Source organism: Oncorhynchus mykiss, chromosome 8 (assembly GCF_057628025.1).
Source record: "Oncorhynchus mykiss isolate SJ-2025 chromosome 8, ASM5762802v1, whole genome shotgun sequence".
NCBI classification, from domain to species: domain Eukaryota; kingdom Metazoa; phylum Chordata; class Actinopteri; order Salmoniformes; family Salmonidae; genus Oncorhynchus; species Oncorhynchus mykiss.
In genome coordinates, this window is record NC_143029.1 from 4814488 (window position 1) to 4833547 (window position 19060).

Genomic DNA, 19060 nt, shown 5'->3' on the forward strand with positions numbered 1-19060 from the left:
GGCTGAGCAAGGAGGCCTACAAACCTGACTCAGTTACACCAGCTCCGGGGGGGGGAGGGGCTGAGCAAGGAGGCCTACAAACCTTACTCAGTTACACCAGCTCTGGGGGGGGGAGGGGCTGAGCAAGGAGGCCTACAAACCTGACTCAGTTACACCAGCTCCGGGGGGGAGGGGCTGAGCAAGGAGGCCTACAAACCTGACTCAGTTACACCAGCTCCGGGGGGGAGGGGCTGAGCAAGTACGCCTACAAACCTGACTCAGTTACACCAGCTCCGGGAGGGGAGGGGCTGAGCAAGGAGGCCTACAAACCTGACTCAGTTACACCAGCTCCGGGGGGGGGAGGGGCTGAGCAAGGAGGCCTACAAACCTTACTCAGTTACACCAGCTCTGGGGGGGGGAGGGGCTGAGCAAGGAGGCCTACAAACCTGACTCAGTTACACCAGCTCCGGGGGGGGGGAGGGGCTGAGCAAGGAGGCCTACAAACCTGACTCAGTTACACCAGCTCCGGGGGGAGGGGCTGAGCAAGGAGGCCTACAAACCTGACCCAGTTACACCAGCTCCGGGGGGGGGGAGGGGCTGAGCAAGGAGGCCTACAAACCTGACTCAGTTACACCAGCTCCGGGGGGGGGAGGGGCTGAGCAAGGAGGCCTACAAACCTGACTCAGTTACACCAGCTCCGGGGGGGGGGGGGGGCTGAGCAAGGAGGCCTACAAACCTGACTCAGTTACACCATCTCCGGAGGGGGAGGGGCTGAGCTGGACCCAAGGAAAGAACTAATAAATATCCCCAAAAAACCTAAGCTAATCTAACCTGCTTCATGAACAGCTGGCTAACTAACCAATAAAATACAGTGGGTGGTCCGCCCAGTTCTAACTAGGGTACTTAGACAGTGTTTTCCTACGGGTAATGTATGCCCATGGGCGACCAAGCTTGGTATCTATAAACTATAACTAAGTAACTAAGTGACATCTGTGCAGAATTGACGATAAATAAATGATATGTCTTATTTCAAACAACTGCAGTTCAAATATCCATTTCCAACTCCCAAGGGGTTGTCCACACCATGACCAGAAGCATACTTCCTTTCCTACAACAGATCCTCAATCAATGTATCCATCCTATCAATCAAAATGGCAATCAATCAACTCATCAACCAATAAATAAATCAATCAATCACCTGTATTTATGTATATTACATGAATGGATGTATATCAAATGTATTTATGTACATCAAATGTATTTATGTACATCAAACGTATTTATGTGTATCAAATGTATTTATGTATATCAAATATATTTATGTATATTACATGTATTTATGTACATCAAATGTATTTATGTACATCAAATGTATTTATGTATATGGAATGTATGTATATATATATAAAATGTATATTACATGTATTTATGTACATCAAATGTATTTATGTACATCAAATGTATTTATGTATATGGAATGTATGTATATATATATAAAATGTATATTACATGTATTTATGTACATCAAACGTATTCATGTGTATCAAATGTATTTATGTATAGTACATGTATTTATGTATATTACATGTATTTATGTGTTTCAAATGTATTTATGTACATTACATGTATTTATGTACATCAAATGTATTTATGTGTATCAAATGTATTTATGTATAGTACATGTATTTATGTATATTACATGTATTTATGTACATCAAATGTATTTATATACATAAAATGTATATTACATGTATTTATGTATATCAAATGTATATTACATGTATTTATGTACATCAAACGTATTCATGTGTATCAAATGTATTTATGTATAGTACATGTATTTATGTATATTACATGTATTTATGTACATCAAATGTATTTATATACATAAAATGTATATTACATGTATTTATGTGTATCAAATGTATATTACATGTATTTATGTGTATCAAATGTTTTATGTACATCAAATGTATTTATGTACATCAAAGGTATTTATGTACATCAAATGAATTTATGTATATTACATGTATTTATGTATATCAAATGTATTTATGTGTATCAAATGTATTTATGTACATCAAACGTATTTATGTATATTACATGTATTTATGTATATTACATGTATTTATGTATATTACATGTATTTATGTATATCAAATGTATTTATGTATATATATATAACAGCTGGTCAAAGTGTAGTTAATCACCCTGATCTTCCAGGAGCTGTCACACTTGACCAGTTTGAAGTTTTTCCCCAGGGTGTTGTTGGTGGAAAAACAGACTTTGAGGATCTTGGTGGGTCCCCCCTCCCCGCTGAAGGGGCTCTGTTGTGGGCCGTCGTTGTGGCCGGGGCTGGGTAGCCTCCAGGACAGGGTGGTAGTGTCTCCCTGCATCACCTCGTACATTCTCACGGTAGAGAGAATGATAACGTCATACTGATGTCACACCTGGGGAGAGGGCGAGAGAGGGAGAGGGAGAGTGAAAGAGGAGGGGGGAGAGAGAGAGGGATGGGGGGAGATAGAGAGAAAGAGGAGGGGGGAGAGAGAGAAAGAGGAGGGGGAGAGAGAGAGGGAGAGAGAAAGAGAAGGGGTAGAGAGAGAAAGAGGAGGGGGGAGAGACAAAGAGGAGGGGGGAGAGAGAGAAAGAGGAGGGGGGAGAGAGAGAAAGAGGAGGGGGAGAGAAAGAGGAGGGGGAGGGAGAGGGAGAGAGAAAGAGGGGGAGAGAGAGAAAGAGGAGTAGGAGAGAGAGAAAGAGGAGGGGGAGAGAGAGAAAGAGGAGGGGGAGAGAGAGAAAGAGGAGGGAGAGAGAAAGAGGGGGGAGAGAGAGAGGGACAGGGGGGGGGGGGGGTGTTATTGCCATCATCCCTAGTTTGAGACAGAGAGGGTGGTCAGTCAGAAAGATACCAGGTAACTTTCCCACTCTGGATCCATCCAGTCAAAACCCAGAACTTCAGTTCAGCCGTGACATGATTTATATAGTAATAATGCTATGCGGTGTACTGTAGTGTCAGATGTGGTTGTGACTCACTTTACAGTTGATTTACAGATGTGATCTACTGATATAGCCCAACATTCCTGTCTTTCACTTCATGTGAAGGCCTGTATTAGTCACAAGGTAAGCTCGCAGCGGCACGGCGTGTAGGCCCTACACACACCACGTTCAGTATCTATTCTACTGTAGCAGAGAACATAGTGCTATGTAGAACCATTTGTCTCAGTAGTAGAACACTCTGACAAAATGGTTCCCGATAGAACCCTTTCAGGTGAGATATAAAAATAAAAAAAACTTTTTGGTTACTAATCGAGTAGCAACCTTTCAGAGGTTATAACAGTGGGGAGAACAAGTATTTGATACACTGCCGATTTTGCAGGTTTTCCTATTTACAAAGCATGTAGAGGTCGGTAAATGTTTATCATAGGTACACTTCAACTGTGAGAGACGGAATCTAAAACAAAAATCCAGAAAATCACATTGTATGATTTTTAAGTTAATTAATTTGCATTTTATTGCATGACATAAGTATTTGATACATCAGAAAAGCAGAACTTAATATTTGGTACAGAAACCTTTGTTTGCAATTACAGAGATCATGCGTTTCCTGTAGTTCTTGACCAGGTTTGCACACACTGCAGCAGGGATTTTGGCCCACTCCTCCAAACAGACCTTCTCCAGATCCTTCAGGTTTCGGGGCTGTCTCTGGGCAATACGGACTTTCAGCTCCCTCCAAAGATTTTCTATTGGGTTCAGGTCTGGAGACTGGCTAGGCCACTCCAGGACCTTGAGATGCTTCTTACGGAGCCACTCCTTAGTTGCCCTGGCTGTGTGTTTCAGGTAGTTGCCATTCTGGAAGACCCAGCCACGACCCATCTTCAATGCTCTTACTGAGGGAAGGATGTTGTTGGCCAAGATCTCGCGATACATGGCCCCATCCATCCTCCTCTCAATATGGTGCAGTCATCCTGTCCCCTTTGCAGAAAAGCATCCCCAAAGAATGATGTTTCCACCTCAATGCTTCACAGTTGGGATGGTGTTCTTGGGGTTGTACTCATCCTTCTTCTTCCTCCAAACACGGCGAGTGGAGTTTAGACCAAAAAGCTATTTATTTGTCTCATCAGACCACATGACCTTCTCCCATTCCTCCTCTGGATCATCCAGATGGTCATTGGCAAACTTCAGACGGGCCTTGACATGCGCTGGTTTGAGCAGGGGGACCTTGCGTGTGCTGCAGGATTTTATTCCATGTTACTAATGGTTTTCTTTGAGACTGTGGTCCCAGCTCTCTTCAGGTCATTGACCAGGTCCTGCCATGTAGTTCTGGGCTGATCCCTCACCTTCCTCATGATCATTGATGCCCCACGAGGTGAGATCTTGCATGGAGCCCCAGACAGAAGGTGATTGACCGTCATCTTGAACTTCCATTTTCTAATAATTGCGCCAACAGTTGTTGCCTTCTCACCAAGCTGCTTGCTTATTGTCCTGTAGCCCATCCCAGCCTTGTGCAGGTCTACAATTATATCCCTGATGTCCTTACACAGCTCTCTGGTCTTGGCCATTGTGGAGAGGTTGGAGTCTGTTTGATTGAGTGTGTGGACAGGTGTCTTTTATACAGGTAACGAGTTCAAACAGGTGCAGTTAATACAGGCAATGAGTGGAGAACAGGAGGGCTTCTTAAAGAAAAACTAACAGGTCTGTGAGAGCCAGAATTCTTACTGGTTGGTAGGTGATCAAATACTTATGTCATGCAATAAAATGCAAATTCATTACTTAACAATCATACAATGTGATGTTCTGGATTTTTGTTTTAGATTACGTCTCTCACAGTTGAAGTGTACCTATGATAAAAATTACAGACCTTTACATGCTTTGTAAGTAGGAAAACCTGCAAAATCGGCAGTGGATCAAATACTTGTTCTCCCCACTGTATGTGGAACCAGAGGTTATATGTGGAACAAGAGATTCTATGTAGAACAATAGGTTTTATGTGGAACCAGAGGTTATATGTGGAACCAGAGGTTCTATATGGAGAGGTTCTATGTGGAACCAAAAAGGGTTCAATATGATCTGAAAAGAGGGTTCTCCTACAGGTGACATATGGTTGTATATGGCACTCTTAGTTTCTGAGCGTGTTCTGTATAAAAAAAACAAAAAAACAACCTTGGTTGATTTTCTTCAGAAATCATTTGGAAATATAAAGGTAACAAACAACATTGAATAACATTTCAAACCCTGAAGTGTTGAACCTAAAGCCGTGCTTGACATAAACCAATGACAGTAACAACATGAACTTGTTTGACCACAAAGCTGTAAAGGATAAACACCAGAGAAATCCCCAGACCTTTAACAAGGCACTAGGAGTGAGAACAAAAAGGAGTCTGTTTTCTTATCTCTCTCAATAGTATGTTAAGCAACAAGCATACTTCACCCAGCTTCATTTTATGTGTGTTCTAAGGAATGGGGGGACGGGGGGGGGGTCAACACAGTAGAGAATTGTGATATTATTTTTGACGATATTTTATTGATTCTATGACTTTCTATGGAGAAAACAAATGTTGTTAGGTAGTTAATGTTAATTAGCGCTAGTCGGATGTACCTGCGCCAAAACTCTGAATTCTCTCCTTCTATAGCTTGGCCTGAATCTTATTTTCCAATGGTACCTCTCCTCCCACAAACAGAACCTCTATATTCTAGATGTTCCTGCCAAAAACATAACCTCTATATTCTATATGTTCCTGCCACAAACATAACCTCTATATTCTAGATGTTCCTGCCACAAACAGAACCTCTATATTCTATATGTTCCTGCCACAAACAGAACCTCTATATTCTAGATGTTCCTGCCACAAACAGAACCTCTATATTCTATATGTTCCTCCCACAAACAGAACCTCTATATTCTAAATTCAAGGCAAAAGAAACAGCTGCACATCTGAAAAATTAGGAATTTCCAAACTACCTGACTGATTAACTGACTAGCTGGCTGACTGACTGACTGACTGACTGAATGGCTGACTGGCTGACTGGCTGACTGGCTGAATGACTAACTGACTGGCTGGCTGACTGACTGGCTGACTGGCTGACTGAATGACTAACTGACTGGCTGACTGACTGACTGACTAACTGACTGACTGGTTGACTGGTTGACTGGTTGACTGGCTGACTAACTAACTGACTGACTGACTGACTGACTAACTGACTGACTGACTGCCTGATTGACTAACTGACTAACTGACTGACTGACTGGTTGACTGGCAGACTGACTGACTGACTGGCTGGCTGGTTGACTGGCTGGGGAAAAGGGTGTGGGGTCTGAGCCTTGGTTAAACTGGAGTGTAAGTCAAAAGGAAAGTCAAACATATGCAAACAAAAGTACTGTCCAATAGTAGTAAGTAAAGCCCTACTTCTCTCACTTATAGTAGTAGTAAGTAAAGCCCTACTTCTCTCACTTATAGTAGTAGTAAGTAAAGCCCAACTTCTCTCACTTAGTAGTAGTAAGTAAAGCCCTACTTCTCTCACGTAGTAGTAGTAAGTAAAGCCCTACTTCTCTCACTTATAGTAGTAGTAAGTAAAGCCCTACTTCTCTCACGTAGTAGTAGTAAGTAAAGCCCTACTTCTCTCACTTATAGTAGTAGTAAGTAAAGCCCTACTTCTCTCACTTATAGTAGTAGTAAGTAAAGCCCTACTTCTCTCACTTACAGTAGTAGTAAGGAAAGCCCTACTTCTCTCACTTACAGGAGTAGTAAGTAAAGCCCTACTTCTCTCACGTAGTAGTAGTAAGTAAAGCCCTACTTCTCTCACTTATAGTAGTAGTAAGTAAAGCCCTACTTCTCTCACTTATAGTAGTAGTAAGGAAAGCCCTACTTCTCTCACTTATAGTAGTAGTAAGTAAAGCCCTACTTCTCTCACTTACAGTAGTAGTAAGTAAAGCCCTACTTCTCTCACTTATAGTAGTAGTAAGGAAAGACCTACTTCTCTCACTTACAGGAGTAGTAAGTAAAGCCCTACTTCTCTCACTTATAGTAGTAGTAAGTAAAGCCCAACTTCTCTCACTTATAGTAGTAGTAAGTAAAGCCCTACTTCTCTCACTTATAGTAGTAGTAAGTAAAGCCCTACTTCTCTCACTTACAGTAGTAGTAAGTAAAGCCCTACTTCTCTCACTTACAGTAGTAGTAAGTAAAGCCCTACTCCACTCACTTACAGTAGTAGTAAGTAAAGCCCTACTTCTCTCACTTATAGTAGTAGTAAGCAAAGCCCTACTTCACTCACTTACATGAGTAGTAAGTAAAGCCCTACTTCTCTCACTTACAGTAGTAGTAAGTAAAGCCCTACTCCAATCACTTACAGTAGTAGTAAGTAAAGCCCTACTTCTCTCACTTATAGTAGTAGTAAGTAAAGCCCTACTTCACTCACTTACATGAGTAGTAAGTAAAGCCCTACTTCTCTCACTTACAGTAGTAGTAAGTAAAGCCCAACTTCTCTCACTTATAGTAGTAGTAAGTAAAGCCCAACTTCTCTCACTTATAGTAGTAGTAAGTAAAGCCCTACTTCTCTCACTTATAGTAGTAGTAAGTAAAGCCCTACTTCTCTCACTTATAGTAGTAGTAAGTAAAGCCCTACTTCTCTCACTTACAGTAGAAGTAAGTAAAGCCCTACTTCTCTCACTTACATGAGTAGTAAGTAAAGCCCTACTTCTCTCACTTACAGTAGAAGTAAGTAAAGCCCTACTTCTCTCACTTACAGTAGAAGTAAGTAAAGCCCTACTTCTCTCACTTATATTAGTAGTAAGTAAAGCCCTACTTCACTCACTTACAGTAGTAGTAAGTAAAGCCCTACTTCTCTCACTAACAGGAGTAGTAAGTAAAACCCTACTGCTCTCACTAGTAGTAGTAAATAAAGCCCTACTTCTCTCACTTATCTCACATTGAAGCATAAGAACCAGTAAGCACATTGTCAACATCTGCAGCTAACATACCTGGACGGGGCCTGGTCAATACACCTCACCAGAAAAACACCCCTATTATTGCTTGTTGTCGCAACTACACAGTACGCACCTTAGTATATCTTCCCATGTTAACATCTCTGTTATGTTATCGCTCCATAACTGAGGACCTGGTTTATGTCTGTCTGTCTGTTAAGTCTGTGGTGTCGTTGTGCAGAGCAGAGCTGGGTGTGTCTCTGGCTTTGTGTTCTCAGAGCTTCAGCTGTTGTTGGAGAGGGGTGCTGTTTTGTTAGCCTGAGGCTCTGAATTCCTCAACTAGGGCCCGTGCATGTCTCTCACTCTGTGTGTGTGTGTGTGTGTGTGTGTGTGTGTGTGTGTGATGAGCCTGGGAGACACTCCCCACACTGTTGCTAAAAGCTAGCACCACCACCTGGGTGTGTGGGAAGGAGGGTTGGAGGGAGGGAGGTATGGAGGGAGGGAGAGAGGTATGGAGGGAGGTATGGAGGGAGGGAGAGAGGTATGGAGGGAGGTATGGAGGGAGAGAGGGAGGGTCTAGACGGGGCCGATATCTACATTCCTAATGCTCATGTGAGAGCTGAGATACATATTTAGGAATGGGTGAAAGCAGTGATAACTCAGCATTTCCCGTTCAATCATTTTCATGGAATTGTTCATGTTTCAGAGCGTTTCGATAATCAATAATTCTGTGAACGCAGAAAGATCAACATGGTCAGTTGCTAATAAAGTTGATCAGTTTGGGATGTTTTCTTTTTAGAAAAGGAAAGCAGAGGTGCGTTTCCTGTCTTGCGTAACGGCACACCGTTCTCTATTAGTAGTTGAACTGGGGAAAAGTTGGGAACTTCTTAGTGTTTTCTTTCCGCAAATTAGATATGCAACTGTTGATGAAGCAAAAAATCCTTATAATAATTTTGGGGGGGTAATATCAGCCTCTCAAAATATCCCACATAGCTGCATTTGGGTTTTTGACTATAATATCGCATGGTACAGCAAACAACAGCCTGTCAGCCCATCATACAAGTTGTCGTGAATCTCTTTACTTGTTGATACAACCTCTCTCAGCATTGTGTAACATTGGGTAACAGTGAGTAACATTGGGTAACAGTGGGAAACATTGGGAAACATTGGGAAACATTGGGAAACATTGGGAAACATTGGGTAACATTGGGTAACAGTGGGTAACATTGATACAACCCCTCTCAGCATTGGGTAACAGCGGGTAACAGTGGGTAACATTGGGTAACATTGGGTAACAGTGGGAAACATTGGGAAACATTGGGAAACATTGGGAAACATTGGGTAACAGTGGGTAACATTGATACAACCCCTCTCAGCATTGGGTAACAGCGGGTAACATTGGGTAACATTGGGTAACATTGGGAAACATTGGGTAACACTGGGTAACATTGGGTAACACTGGGTAACAGTGGGTAACAGTGGGGAACATTGGGGAACAGTGGGTAACAGTGGGTAACAATGGGTAACAGTGGGTAACACTGGGTAACAGCGGGTAACAGTGGGTAACAGTGGGTAACAGTGGGTAACAATGGGAAACAGTGGGCAACATTGGGTAACAGTGGGTAACATTGGGTAACAGTGGGTAACAGTGGGTAACAATGGGAAACAGTGGGTCACTTTGGGTAACAGTGGGTAACATTGGGGTAACAGTGGGTAACATTGGGTAACAATGGGAAACAGTGGGTCACTTTGGGTAACAGTGGGTAACATTGGGGTAACAGTGGGTAACATTGGGTAACAGTGGGTAACATGGGGTAACAGTGGGTAACAATGGGTAACATTGGGTAACATTGGGTAACAACGGGTAACAGTGGGTAACAGTGGGTAACAATGGGTAACAGTGGGTAACATTGGGTAACAACGGGTAACAGTGGGTAACATTGGGTAACATTGGGTAACAGTGGGTAACAGCGGGTAACACTGTGTAACAGTGGGTAACATTAATACAACCAAAACCCTAGTGTTGCAAGCGTCATGCTCTACCAACTGAGCCACACGAGACCCAATCTATTGTCAGTTAACATGCCTGTATTACTAGCAGACGTACAGTAACAGGATCTCTGATGCTGGTTAGATTGAGCTACAGCAACAGATAATCAATTGAGCTGGGAGACATCTCACACAAATACGCACACACACACACACCTGTCCTGCCCCTTCTTCTGACACACACACACACACACACACACACTGACACCGTCGTGCCAGCACGTTAGTTGTTATGGAAACAAGGCTCTCATGAGAGATCTTATCAGCCTGTGAGATACCGTAACTATTTCAACACAGACACAGACACCACACACTCTTAGAACAAAAAGGTTCTATCTAGAACCTTAAAGGCTTCTTCGGCTGTCCTCATAGGAGAACCTTTTAATAAAGAACAATTTTCGGTTCCAGGTAGAACCATTTCGGTTCCAGATAGAACCCCTTTCAGTTCCATGTAGAACCTTTTTCGCAGAGGGCTCTACATGGAACCCAAACAAGTTCTACCTGGAACCCAAACAGGCTTATACCTGGAAGTATTGAACTATATAGGCGATGGATTCAATCAATCATCTGTATTCAATCAATCATTCTCAATCGATCACCAAAGAAAGCAAAGGTAACTGAACTAAATGACTATTGGCACCTAGCACTCACTTCTATCATTATGAAGTGCTTTGAGAGGCTAGTTTAAAACCTCTTTAGGATAGGGGACGCTTGCATCCCACTTGGGCAATAAACAGGGAAAATGCAGCGTGGCAAATAAAAAAAAATGATATAAAATCAAACCTTCATTAAATCACACATGTAAGACACTCAATTAAAGCTACACTTCGTTGTGAATCCAGCCAACATGTCAGATTGGAAAAAGGCTTTTCGGCGAAAGCATAAGAAGTAATTATCTGATGATAGCACAACAGTAAACAAAGAGGGTAGCATATTTCAACCCTGCAGGCGCTACACAAAACGCAGAAATAAAATATAAAACCTGCCTTACCTTTGACGGGCTTCTTTTGTTGGCACTCCAATATGTCCCATAAACATCACAATTGGCCCTTTTGTTCGATTAATTCCGTCCATATATATCGAAAATGTCCATTTATTTGACGTGTTTGATCCAGAAAAAAAAAAACAGTTTCCAAAAAATACCTGACACCCTAGACCCACTGCAATTTGCTTACCGCCCCATTAGATCCACAGATGATGTAATCACCATCGCACTGCAAACTGCCCTATCCCACCTGGACAAGAGGAATACCTACATCCGAATGCTGGTCATTGACTTCAGCACAACATTCAAAATCATAGCACCCTCCAAGCTCATTAAGCTTGGGGCCCTGGGACTGAACCCCGCCCTGTGCAACTGGGTCCTGGACTTCCTGATGGGCCACCCCCAGATGGTGAAGGTAGGAAACAACACCTCCACTATGCTGATCCTCAACACAGGGGCCCCACAAGGGTCCCCTCTTGTACTCTCTGTTCACCCATGATCACGTGGCCACACACACCTCCAAATCAATCAAATTTTCAGATGACACAACAGTATTGGTCTTGGCCCCTAAGACCCTCAGAAATGTTTACCGTTTGGGGGGTACTGTGCTGCTGGAGGGACTGGTGCACTTCACAAAATAGATGGCATCATGAGGGAGGAAAAATTGGTGGATATATTGAAGCAACATCTCAAGACATCAGTCAGGAAGTTAAGGCTTGGTCCAATGATGGCGAGCTTTACACCACTCCAGCCGACGCTTGGCATTGTGCATGGTGATCTTAGGCTTGTGTGCAGCTGCTTGGCCATGGAAACCCATTTCATGAAGCTCCCGACGAACAGTTGTTGTGCTGACGTTACTTCCAGAGGCAGTTTGGAATTTGTTAGTGAATGTCGCAACCGAGGACAGACAATTTTTACACGCTAAGTCTCGGTGGTCCCGTTCTGGGAGCTTGGCCTACCACTTTGCGGCTGAGCCGTTGTTGCTCCTAGACATTTCCACTTCACAAAAACAGCTCTTACAGTTGCTGTGGAAGCTCTAGCAGGGCAGAAATTTGACAAACTTGACTTGTTGAAAAGGTGGCATCCTATGACAGTGCCACATTGAAAGTCACTGAGCTATTCATTAAGGCCATTCTACTGACAATGTGTCGCTATGGAGATTGCATGGCTGTATGCTGAATTTTTATACACCTGTCAGCAGAGGGTGTGGCTGAAATAGCCGAATCCGCTCAGTTGAAGGGGTGTCCACATACGGTACTATACACTGTATATATATATATGTCTGTGTGTGTGTGTGTGTGTGTTTTTGTTTGTGTGTCTGTGTGTGTGTGTGTGTGTGTGTGTGTGTGTGTGTGTGTGTGTGTGTGTGTGTGTGTGTGTGTGTGTGTGTGTGTGTGTGTGTGTGTATGTATAGAGTTTTTGAGTGTGCATAAAGTCAGTGTAAAAACATTTAATGAAATTAAAAGGGTCCATGCAGCCATTTGGATAGCCGTTTAGTTAGCTATTTAGTTAGCTATTTGGTTAGCTATTGGGTTAGCTATTTGGTTAGCCATTTGCTTAGCCATTTGGTTAGCCGTTTAGTTAGCTATTTAGTTAGTTATTTAGTTAGCTAGTTGGTTAGCCATTTAGTTAGCCATTTAGTTAGCCCTTTAGTTACCATTTAGTTAGTTATTTAGTTAGCTATTTGGTTAGCCATTTGGTTAGCCGTTTAGTTAGTTATTTAGTTAGTTATTTAGTTAGCTATTTGGTTAGCCATTTAGGTAGCTATTTAGTTAGCCATTTGGTTAGCTATTTGATTAGCCATTTGGTAAGCTATTTAGTTAGCTATTTAGTTGGCTATTTAGCAGTCGTATGGCTTGGGGATAGAATCTGTTCGGGATCCATAAGGGGTTTTAATAGAGGTCCTGGATGGCAGGGATCTCGGCCCCAGTGATGCACCTGGGTTGTCCGCACCCTCTGTATCGCCATGCGATCGGTGCAGTGGACACACCAAGCGGTGATGCAGCCAGTCAATATGCTTGTCAATGGTGCAGCTGTAGAACTTTTTGAGGATTTGAGGGCCCGTATGCTGTCGCGCCATCTTCATGACTGTTTGAATGTGTGTGGACCATTTTTATGTCTTTAGCAAATTGGATACTGTCATACTGTCATACTTCGAGATGGCCACTGGTCTTACAGTTTGGGATATTTTGTTGTGATTTGGTGAGGGAGGATAAATTATCTGGGGAGAAAGGTTAGGTTATAATTGCCTTGGAATTATTCCTGTGCTATCAATCTGTGGAATCCATGTAGCAAAATAGAATGTAAGATCGCAAGACTTGGGGGATGGTTGTACGAGGTTAAGGTCATAGTAGAATAGAGGAATCTAGGTTAAGGTCATAGTAGAATAGAGGAATCTAGGTTAAGTTCATAGTGGAATAGAGTAATCTAGGTTAAGGTCATAGTAGAATAGAGGAATCTAGGTTAAGTTCATAGTGGAATAGAGTAATCTAGGTTAAGTTCATAGTGGAATAGAGTAATCTAGGTTAAGGTCATAGTAGAATAGAGGAATCTAGGTTAAGTTCATAGTGGAATAGAGTAATCTAGGTTAAGGTCATAGTAGAATAGAGGAATCTAGGTTAAGTTCATAGTGGAATAGAGGAATCTAGGTTAAGTTCATAGTGGAATAGAGTAATCTAGGTTAAGGTCATAGTAGATTTGAGGAATTTGAATAGAAATTCCTCAACATGTCTACTGCATGTCTGTTGACACACAACAGGGAAGCATCTACAGGTGGAATATCCAAAATGTCGCCCACGTTAATTGTGTGTGTGTGTGTGTGTGTGTGTGTGTGTGTGTGTGTGTGTGTGTGTGTGTGTGTGTGTGTGTGTGTGTGTGTGTGTGTGTGTGTGTGTGTGTGTGTGTGTGTGTGTGTGTGTGTGTACTGCTTCTTTTCTTACAATATAAAGAGTCGTATATTAATATATAATGTTAATATATTGTATTATACAGTAGTAGTGTATAGGAAACAGTCATTACTCAAACAGGGGGATATGTCAAGAATCTCTGTAATTAATATAGTATCGTATAGGAAACAGTCATTACTCAAACAGGGGGATGTGTCAAGTCTTGTCTGTCTCTGTAATTAATATCAGTCATTCAGGACAGGAGCTGTCTCCTTTATTACGCAATACGCATTTCTATGTATCATCACTAGTAATGTTCAATCAGCCATTGACAGAAATACCATGGTTATGACATATTTTTTAATGAAATGCTCCCATAATGTTTCATTCAAGGCATTACACACCTTCTTCTAATCCATAAAATCTGTTTAACAAACTGAAAAACCAATGTCTGAAAACTGACACTACGTAAGACAGATCAGGTGACCTCTGAGGCCACGAATGCAGACCCCCCCCCCCCCCCCCCAAAGAGTCAGTATACAAAGACTTGATTTGGAGTTGGAATAGTTGACTTGGAGTTGGAATAGTTGATTTGGGTTGGAATAGTTGATTTGGAGTTGGAATAGTTGATTTGGAGTTGGAATAGTTGACTTGGAGTTGGAATAGTTGATTTGGAGTTGGAATAGTTGACTTGGAGTTGGAATAGTTGATTTGGAGTTGGAATAGTTGACTTGGAGTTGGAATAGTTGACTTGGAGTTGGAATAGTTGATTTGGAGTTGGAATAGTTGATTTGGAGTTGGAATAGTTGATTTGGAGTTGGAATAGTTGAGTTGGAGTTGATAGGTTTGATTTGATGTTGATAAGGTTGATTTGGAGTTGGCAGAGTTGATAGGCTTGAGTTGGAGTTGGTAGAGTTGATTTGATGTTGATAAGGTTGATTTGGAGTTGGCAGAGTTGATTTGGAGCTGGCATAGTTGATTTGGAGTTGGCAGAGTTGATTTGGAGTTGATAGGGTTGATTTGGAGATTATAGGGTTGATTTGGCATTGATAGGTTTGAGTTGGAGTTGGCAGAGTTGATTTGGAGTTGATAGGTTTGAGTTGGAGTTGATAGGGTTGAGTTGGAGTTGGCTGAGTTGATTTGGAGTTGATGAGAATGATTCGGAGTCAATGAGGTTGAGTTGGAGTTGATAGGGTTGAATTGGCAGAGTTGAGTTGGAGTTGATGGGAATGATTCGGAGTCGATGAGGTTGAGTTGGAGTTGATGGGAATGATTCGGAGTCAATGAGGTTGAGTTGGAGTAGGTAGGGTTGAGTTGGAGTTGGTAGGGTTGATAGGGTTGAGTTGGAGTTGATGGGGTTGAGTTGGAGTAGGTAGAGTTGAGTTGGAGTTGGTAGGGTTGATAGGGTTGAGTTGGAGTTGATAGGCTTGAGTTGGAGTAGGTAGGGTTGAGTTGGAGTTGGTAGGGTTGATAGGGTTGAGTTTGAGTAGGTAGGATTGAGTTGGAGTTGATAGGAATGATTTGGAGTTGATAGGGTTGATATGGAGTTGATAGGGTTGAGTTGGAGAAGGTAGGTTTGAGTTGGAGTAGATAGGGTTGATATGGTTGAGTTGGAGTAGGTAGGGTTGAGTTGGAGTAGGTAGGGTTGATATGGTTGAGTTGGAGTTGATAGGGTTGAGTTGGAGTAGGTAGGGTTGAGTTGGAGTTGGTAGGGTTGATAGGGTTGAGTTGGAGTTGATAGGGTTGAGTTGGAGTAGGTAGGGTTGATAGGGTTGAGTTGGAGTAGGTAGGGTTGATAGGGTTGAGTTGGAGTTGATAGGGTTGATAGGGTTGAGTTGGAGTTGATAGGGTTGAGTTGGAGTTGGTAGGGTTGATAGGGTTGAGTTGGAGTTGATAGGGTTGAGTTGGAGTTGATAGGGTTGAGTTGGAGTAGGTAGGGTTGATAGGGTTGAGTTGGAGTTGATAGGGTTGAGTTGGAGTAGGTAGGGTTGATAGGGTTGAGTTGGAGTTGATAGGGTTGAGTTGGAGTAGGTAGGGTTGATAGGGTTGAGTTGGAGTAGGTAGGGTTGATAGGGTTGAGTTGGAGTTGATAGGGTTGAGTTGGAGTTGATAGGGTTGAGTTGGAGTTGATAGGGTTGATAGGGTTGAGTTGGAGTTGATAGGGTTGAGTTGGAGTTGATAGGGTTGAGTTGGAGTTGGTAGGGTTGATAGGGTTGAGTTGGAGTTGATAGGGTTGAGTTGGAGTTGATAGGGTTGAGTTGGAGTAGGTAGGGTTGATAGGGTTGAGTTGGAGTTGATAGGGTTGAGTTGGAGTTGATAGGGTTGAGTTGGAGTAGGTAGGGTTGATAGGGTTGAGTTGGAGTTGATAGGGTTGAGTTGGAGTAGGTAGGGTTGCATACTGCGGAGTCATAACCCCAGGTGCTGGAATGCGCGCAAACAATATTCACCTGAACAGACTTGCAGTGATAATGGAGATTCTTCCAACTCTACTCAGGTAGCAAATGCAATGCTTTCATATATCTGCACTGGTAAAAGCACTCACACCGTCAAGAAATGTCAATCACCTTACTCATATGTTCTATCCTCAGGAGTTGAAAGGGTTGAGTTGGAGTTGAAAGGGTTGAGTTGGAGTAGGTAGGGTTGATAGGGTTGAGTTGGAGTAGGTAGGGTTGATAGGGTTGAGTTGGAGAAGGTAGGTTTGAGTTGGAGTAGGTAGGGTTGATAGGGTTGAGTTGGAGTAGGAGGGTTGAGTTGGAGTAGGTAGGGTTGATAGGGTTGAGTTGGAGTTGATAGGGTTGAGTTGGAGTTGATAGGGTTGAGTTGGAGTAGGTAGGGTTGATAGGGTTGAGTTGGAGTAGGTAGGGTTGATAGGGTTGAGTTGGAGTAGGTAGGGTTGATAGGGTTGAGTTGGAGTTGATAGGGTTGAGTTGGAGTTGATAGGGTTGAGTTGGAGTAGGTAGGGTTGATAGGGTTGAGTTGGAGTTGATAGGGTTGAGTTGGAGTAGGTAGGGTTGATAGGGATGAGTTGGAGTAGGTAGGGTTGAGTTGGAGTAGGTAGGGTTGAGTTGGAGTAGGTAGGGTTGAGTTGGAGTTGGTAGGGTTGATAGGGTTGAGTTGGAGTTGATAGGGTTGAGTTGGAGTTGATAGGGTTGAGTTGGAGTAGGTAGGGTTGATAGGGTTGAGTTGGAGTAGGTAGGGTTGATAGGGTTGAGTTGGAGTAGGTAGGGTTGATAGGGTTGAGTTGGAGTTGATAGGGTTGAGTTGGAGTTGATAGGGTTGAGTTGGAGTAGGTAGGGTTGATAGGGTTGAGTTGGAGTTGATAGGGTTGAGTTGGAGTAGGTAGGGTTGATAGGGTTGAGTTGGAGTTGATAGGGTTGAGTTGGAGTAGGTAGGGTTGAGTTGGAGTAGGTAGGGTTGAGTTGGAGTAGGTAGGGTTGAGTTGGAGTTGGTATGGTTGATAGGGTTGAGTTGGAGTTGATAGGGTTGAGTTGGAGTAGGTAGGGTTGAGTTGGAGTTGATAGGGTTGAGTTGGAGTTGATAGGGTTGAGTTGGAGTAGATAGGGTTGAGTTGGAGTAGGTAGGGTTGAGTTGGAGTTGATAGGGTTGAGTTGGAGTACATAGGGTTGAGTTGGAGTAGGTAGGGTTGAGTTGGAGTTGATAGGGTTGAGTTGGAGTTGATAGGGTTGAGTTGGAGTAGATAGGGTTGAGTTGGAGTAGGTAGGGTTGAGTTGGAGTTGATAGAGTTGAGTTGGAGTTGGTAGGGTTGAGTTGGAGTTGGTAGGGTTGAGTTGGAGTTGGTAGGGTTGATAGGGTTGAGTTGGAGTTGGTAGGGTTGAGTTGGAGTAGATAGGGTTGATATGGTTGAGTTGGAGTTGGTAGGGTTGAGTTGGAGTAGATAGGGTTGATATGGTTGAGTTGGAGTAGGTAGGGTTGAGTTGGAGTAGATAGGGTTGATATGGTTGAGTTGGAGTTGATAGGGTTGAGTTGGAGTTGATAGGGTTGAGTTGGAGTAGGTAGGGTTGCATACTGCGGAGTCATAACCCCAGGTGCTGGAATGCGCGCAAACAATATTCACCTGAACAGACTTGCAGTGATAATGGAGATTCTTCCAACTCAACTCAGGTAGCAAATGCAATGCTTTCATATATCTGCACTGGTAAAAGCACTCACACCGTCAAGAAATGTCAATCACCTTACTCATATGTTCTATCCTCAGGCTTCATGTTTATATTATAACTCATATGATGGTATAATTTTGACCGACTTCAAACGACCCACTAATAGTTTAGTTTCGAGTAAAACGTAAACAATAATTGATAACTCCAACCGCTTTGACCGGAGGTAATCGTCTGCTACGCCTCCCAAGACCGGAATCTGAGTTTACACATCTGACATTTAAAAAACACATTGAAGTTATTAGATTTGCGTCTCACCTAGTTGAAGGACATGTTCCTCCACGAGCATCTGCACAGAAATGTTCTATGGTTATTTCTAATAGATTGGTTCCTAGTCCTGACTGACTCTGGCTCCAACAGTATGTGGAACAGGTATTTACTCGAGCCAAACCACTCCCTTGCCTTGGTAGGTAGGTCACTTCCTTATTTCTGTAGCGTGGACCTCTCTCTCTCTCTCTCTGTCAGTGTCTTTTGTGTTTTAGGAAAATAAAGGATATTATGTTGTAATCAGCTTTGCAGTTTTTATTTTTTTATAACCCATAGACATATTGGTGTCGGGCTATGTTTGCTGTAGGACTACAGTATATTGTCTTTGCTGTAGTAAACATGCAAAAGCTATTTCAAAGTACTGGGATAATATATAGATCCGAATGTTTCCAGTGTGTTTTCCATTGAAAGGATTGTTTTTTCTATTTATTTAATATTTTTTTTACCTTGATTTAAGGCAAGTCAGTTAAGAACAAATTCTTATTTACAATGACGGCCTACCAAAAGGGCAACAGGCCTCCTGCGGGGACGGGGGCCTGGGATTATTTTTTTTATTTTTTTTAAATATAGGACAAAACGCACATCACAACAAGAGAGAAAACACAACACGACATAAAGAGAGACCTAAGACAACAACATAGCAAGGCAGCAACACATGACAACACAGCATGGTAGCAACACAGCATGGTAGCAACACAACATGGCAACAACATGGTAGCAACACAACATGACAACAACACAGCAAAGGGTAGCAACACAGCATGGTAGCAACACAGCAAAGGGTAGCAACACAGCATGGTAGCAA

The 19060-nt window shown here is 42.7% G+C and overlaps 1 protein-coding gene across 2 annotated transcripts in view; it reads right to left on the reverse strand.

The window, feature by feature from the left end:
* Positions 1-18439, reverse strand: part of LOC110529162 (protein-tyrosine kinase 2-beta) — a 62188-nt gene extending 43749 nt beyond the window's left edge. The window contains exons 1-2 of one of the 2 annotated variants that reach the window (XM_036984589.2): positions 18247-18439; positions 2190-2429 (exon numbers count right to left, since the gene is read on the reverse strand). In XM_036984589.2, the coding sequence (XP_036840484.2) occupies positions 2190-2387 (198 nt within the window). In that variant the 5' untranslated portion in view covers positions 2388-2429; positions 18247-18439. Of the gene's footprint in view, positions 1-2189; positions 2430-8030; positions 8223-18246 lie in introns of those variants that run through there. The other variant, XM_090183084.1, reaches the window with a different exon arrangement.
* Positions 18440-19060: the final 621 nt, after the last annotated feature.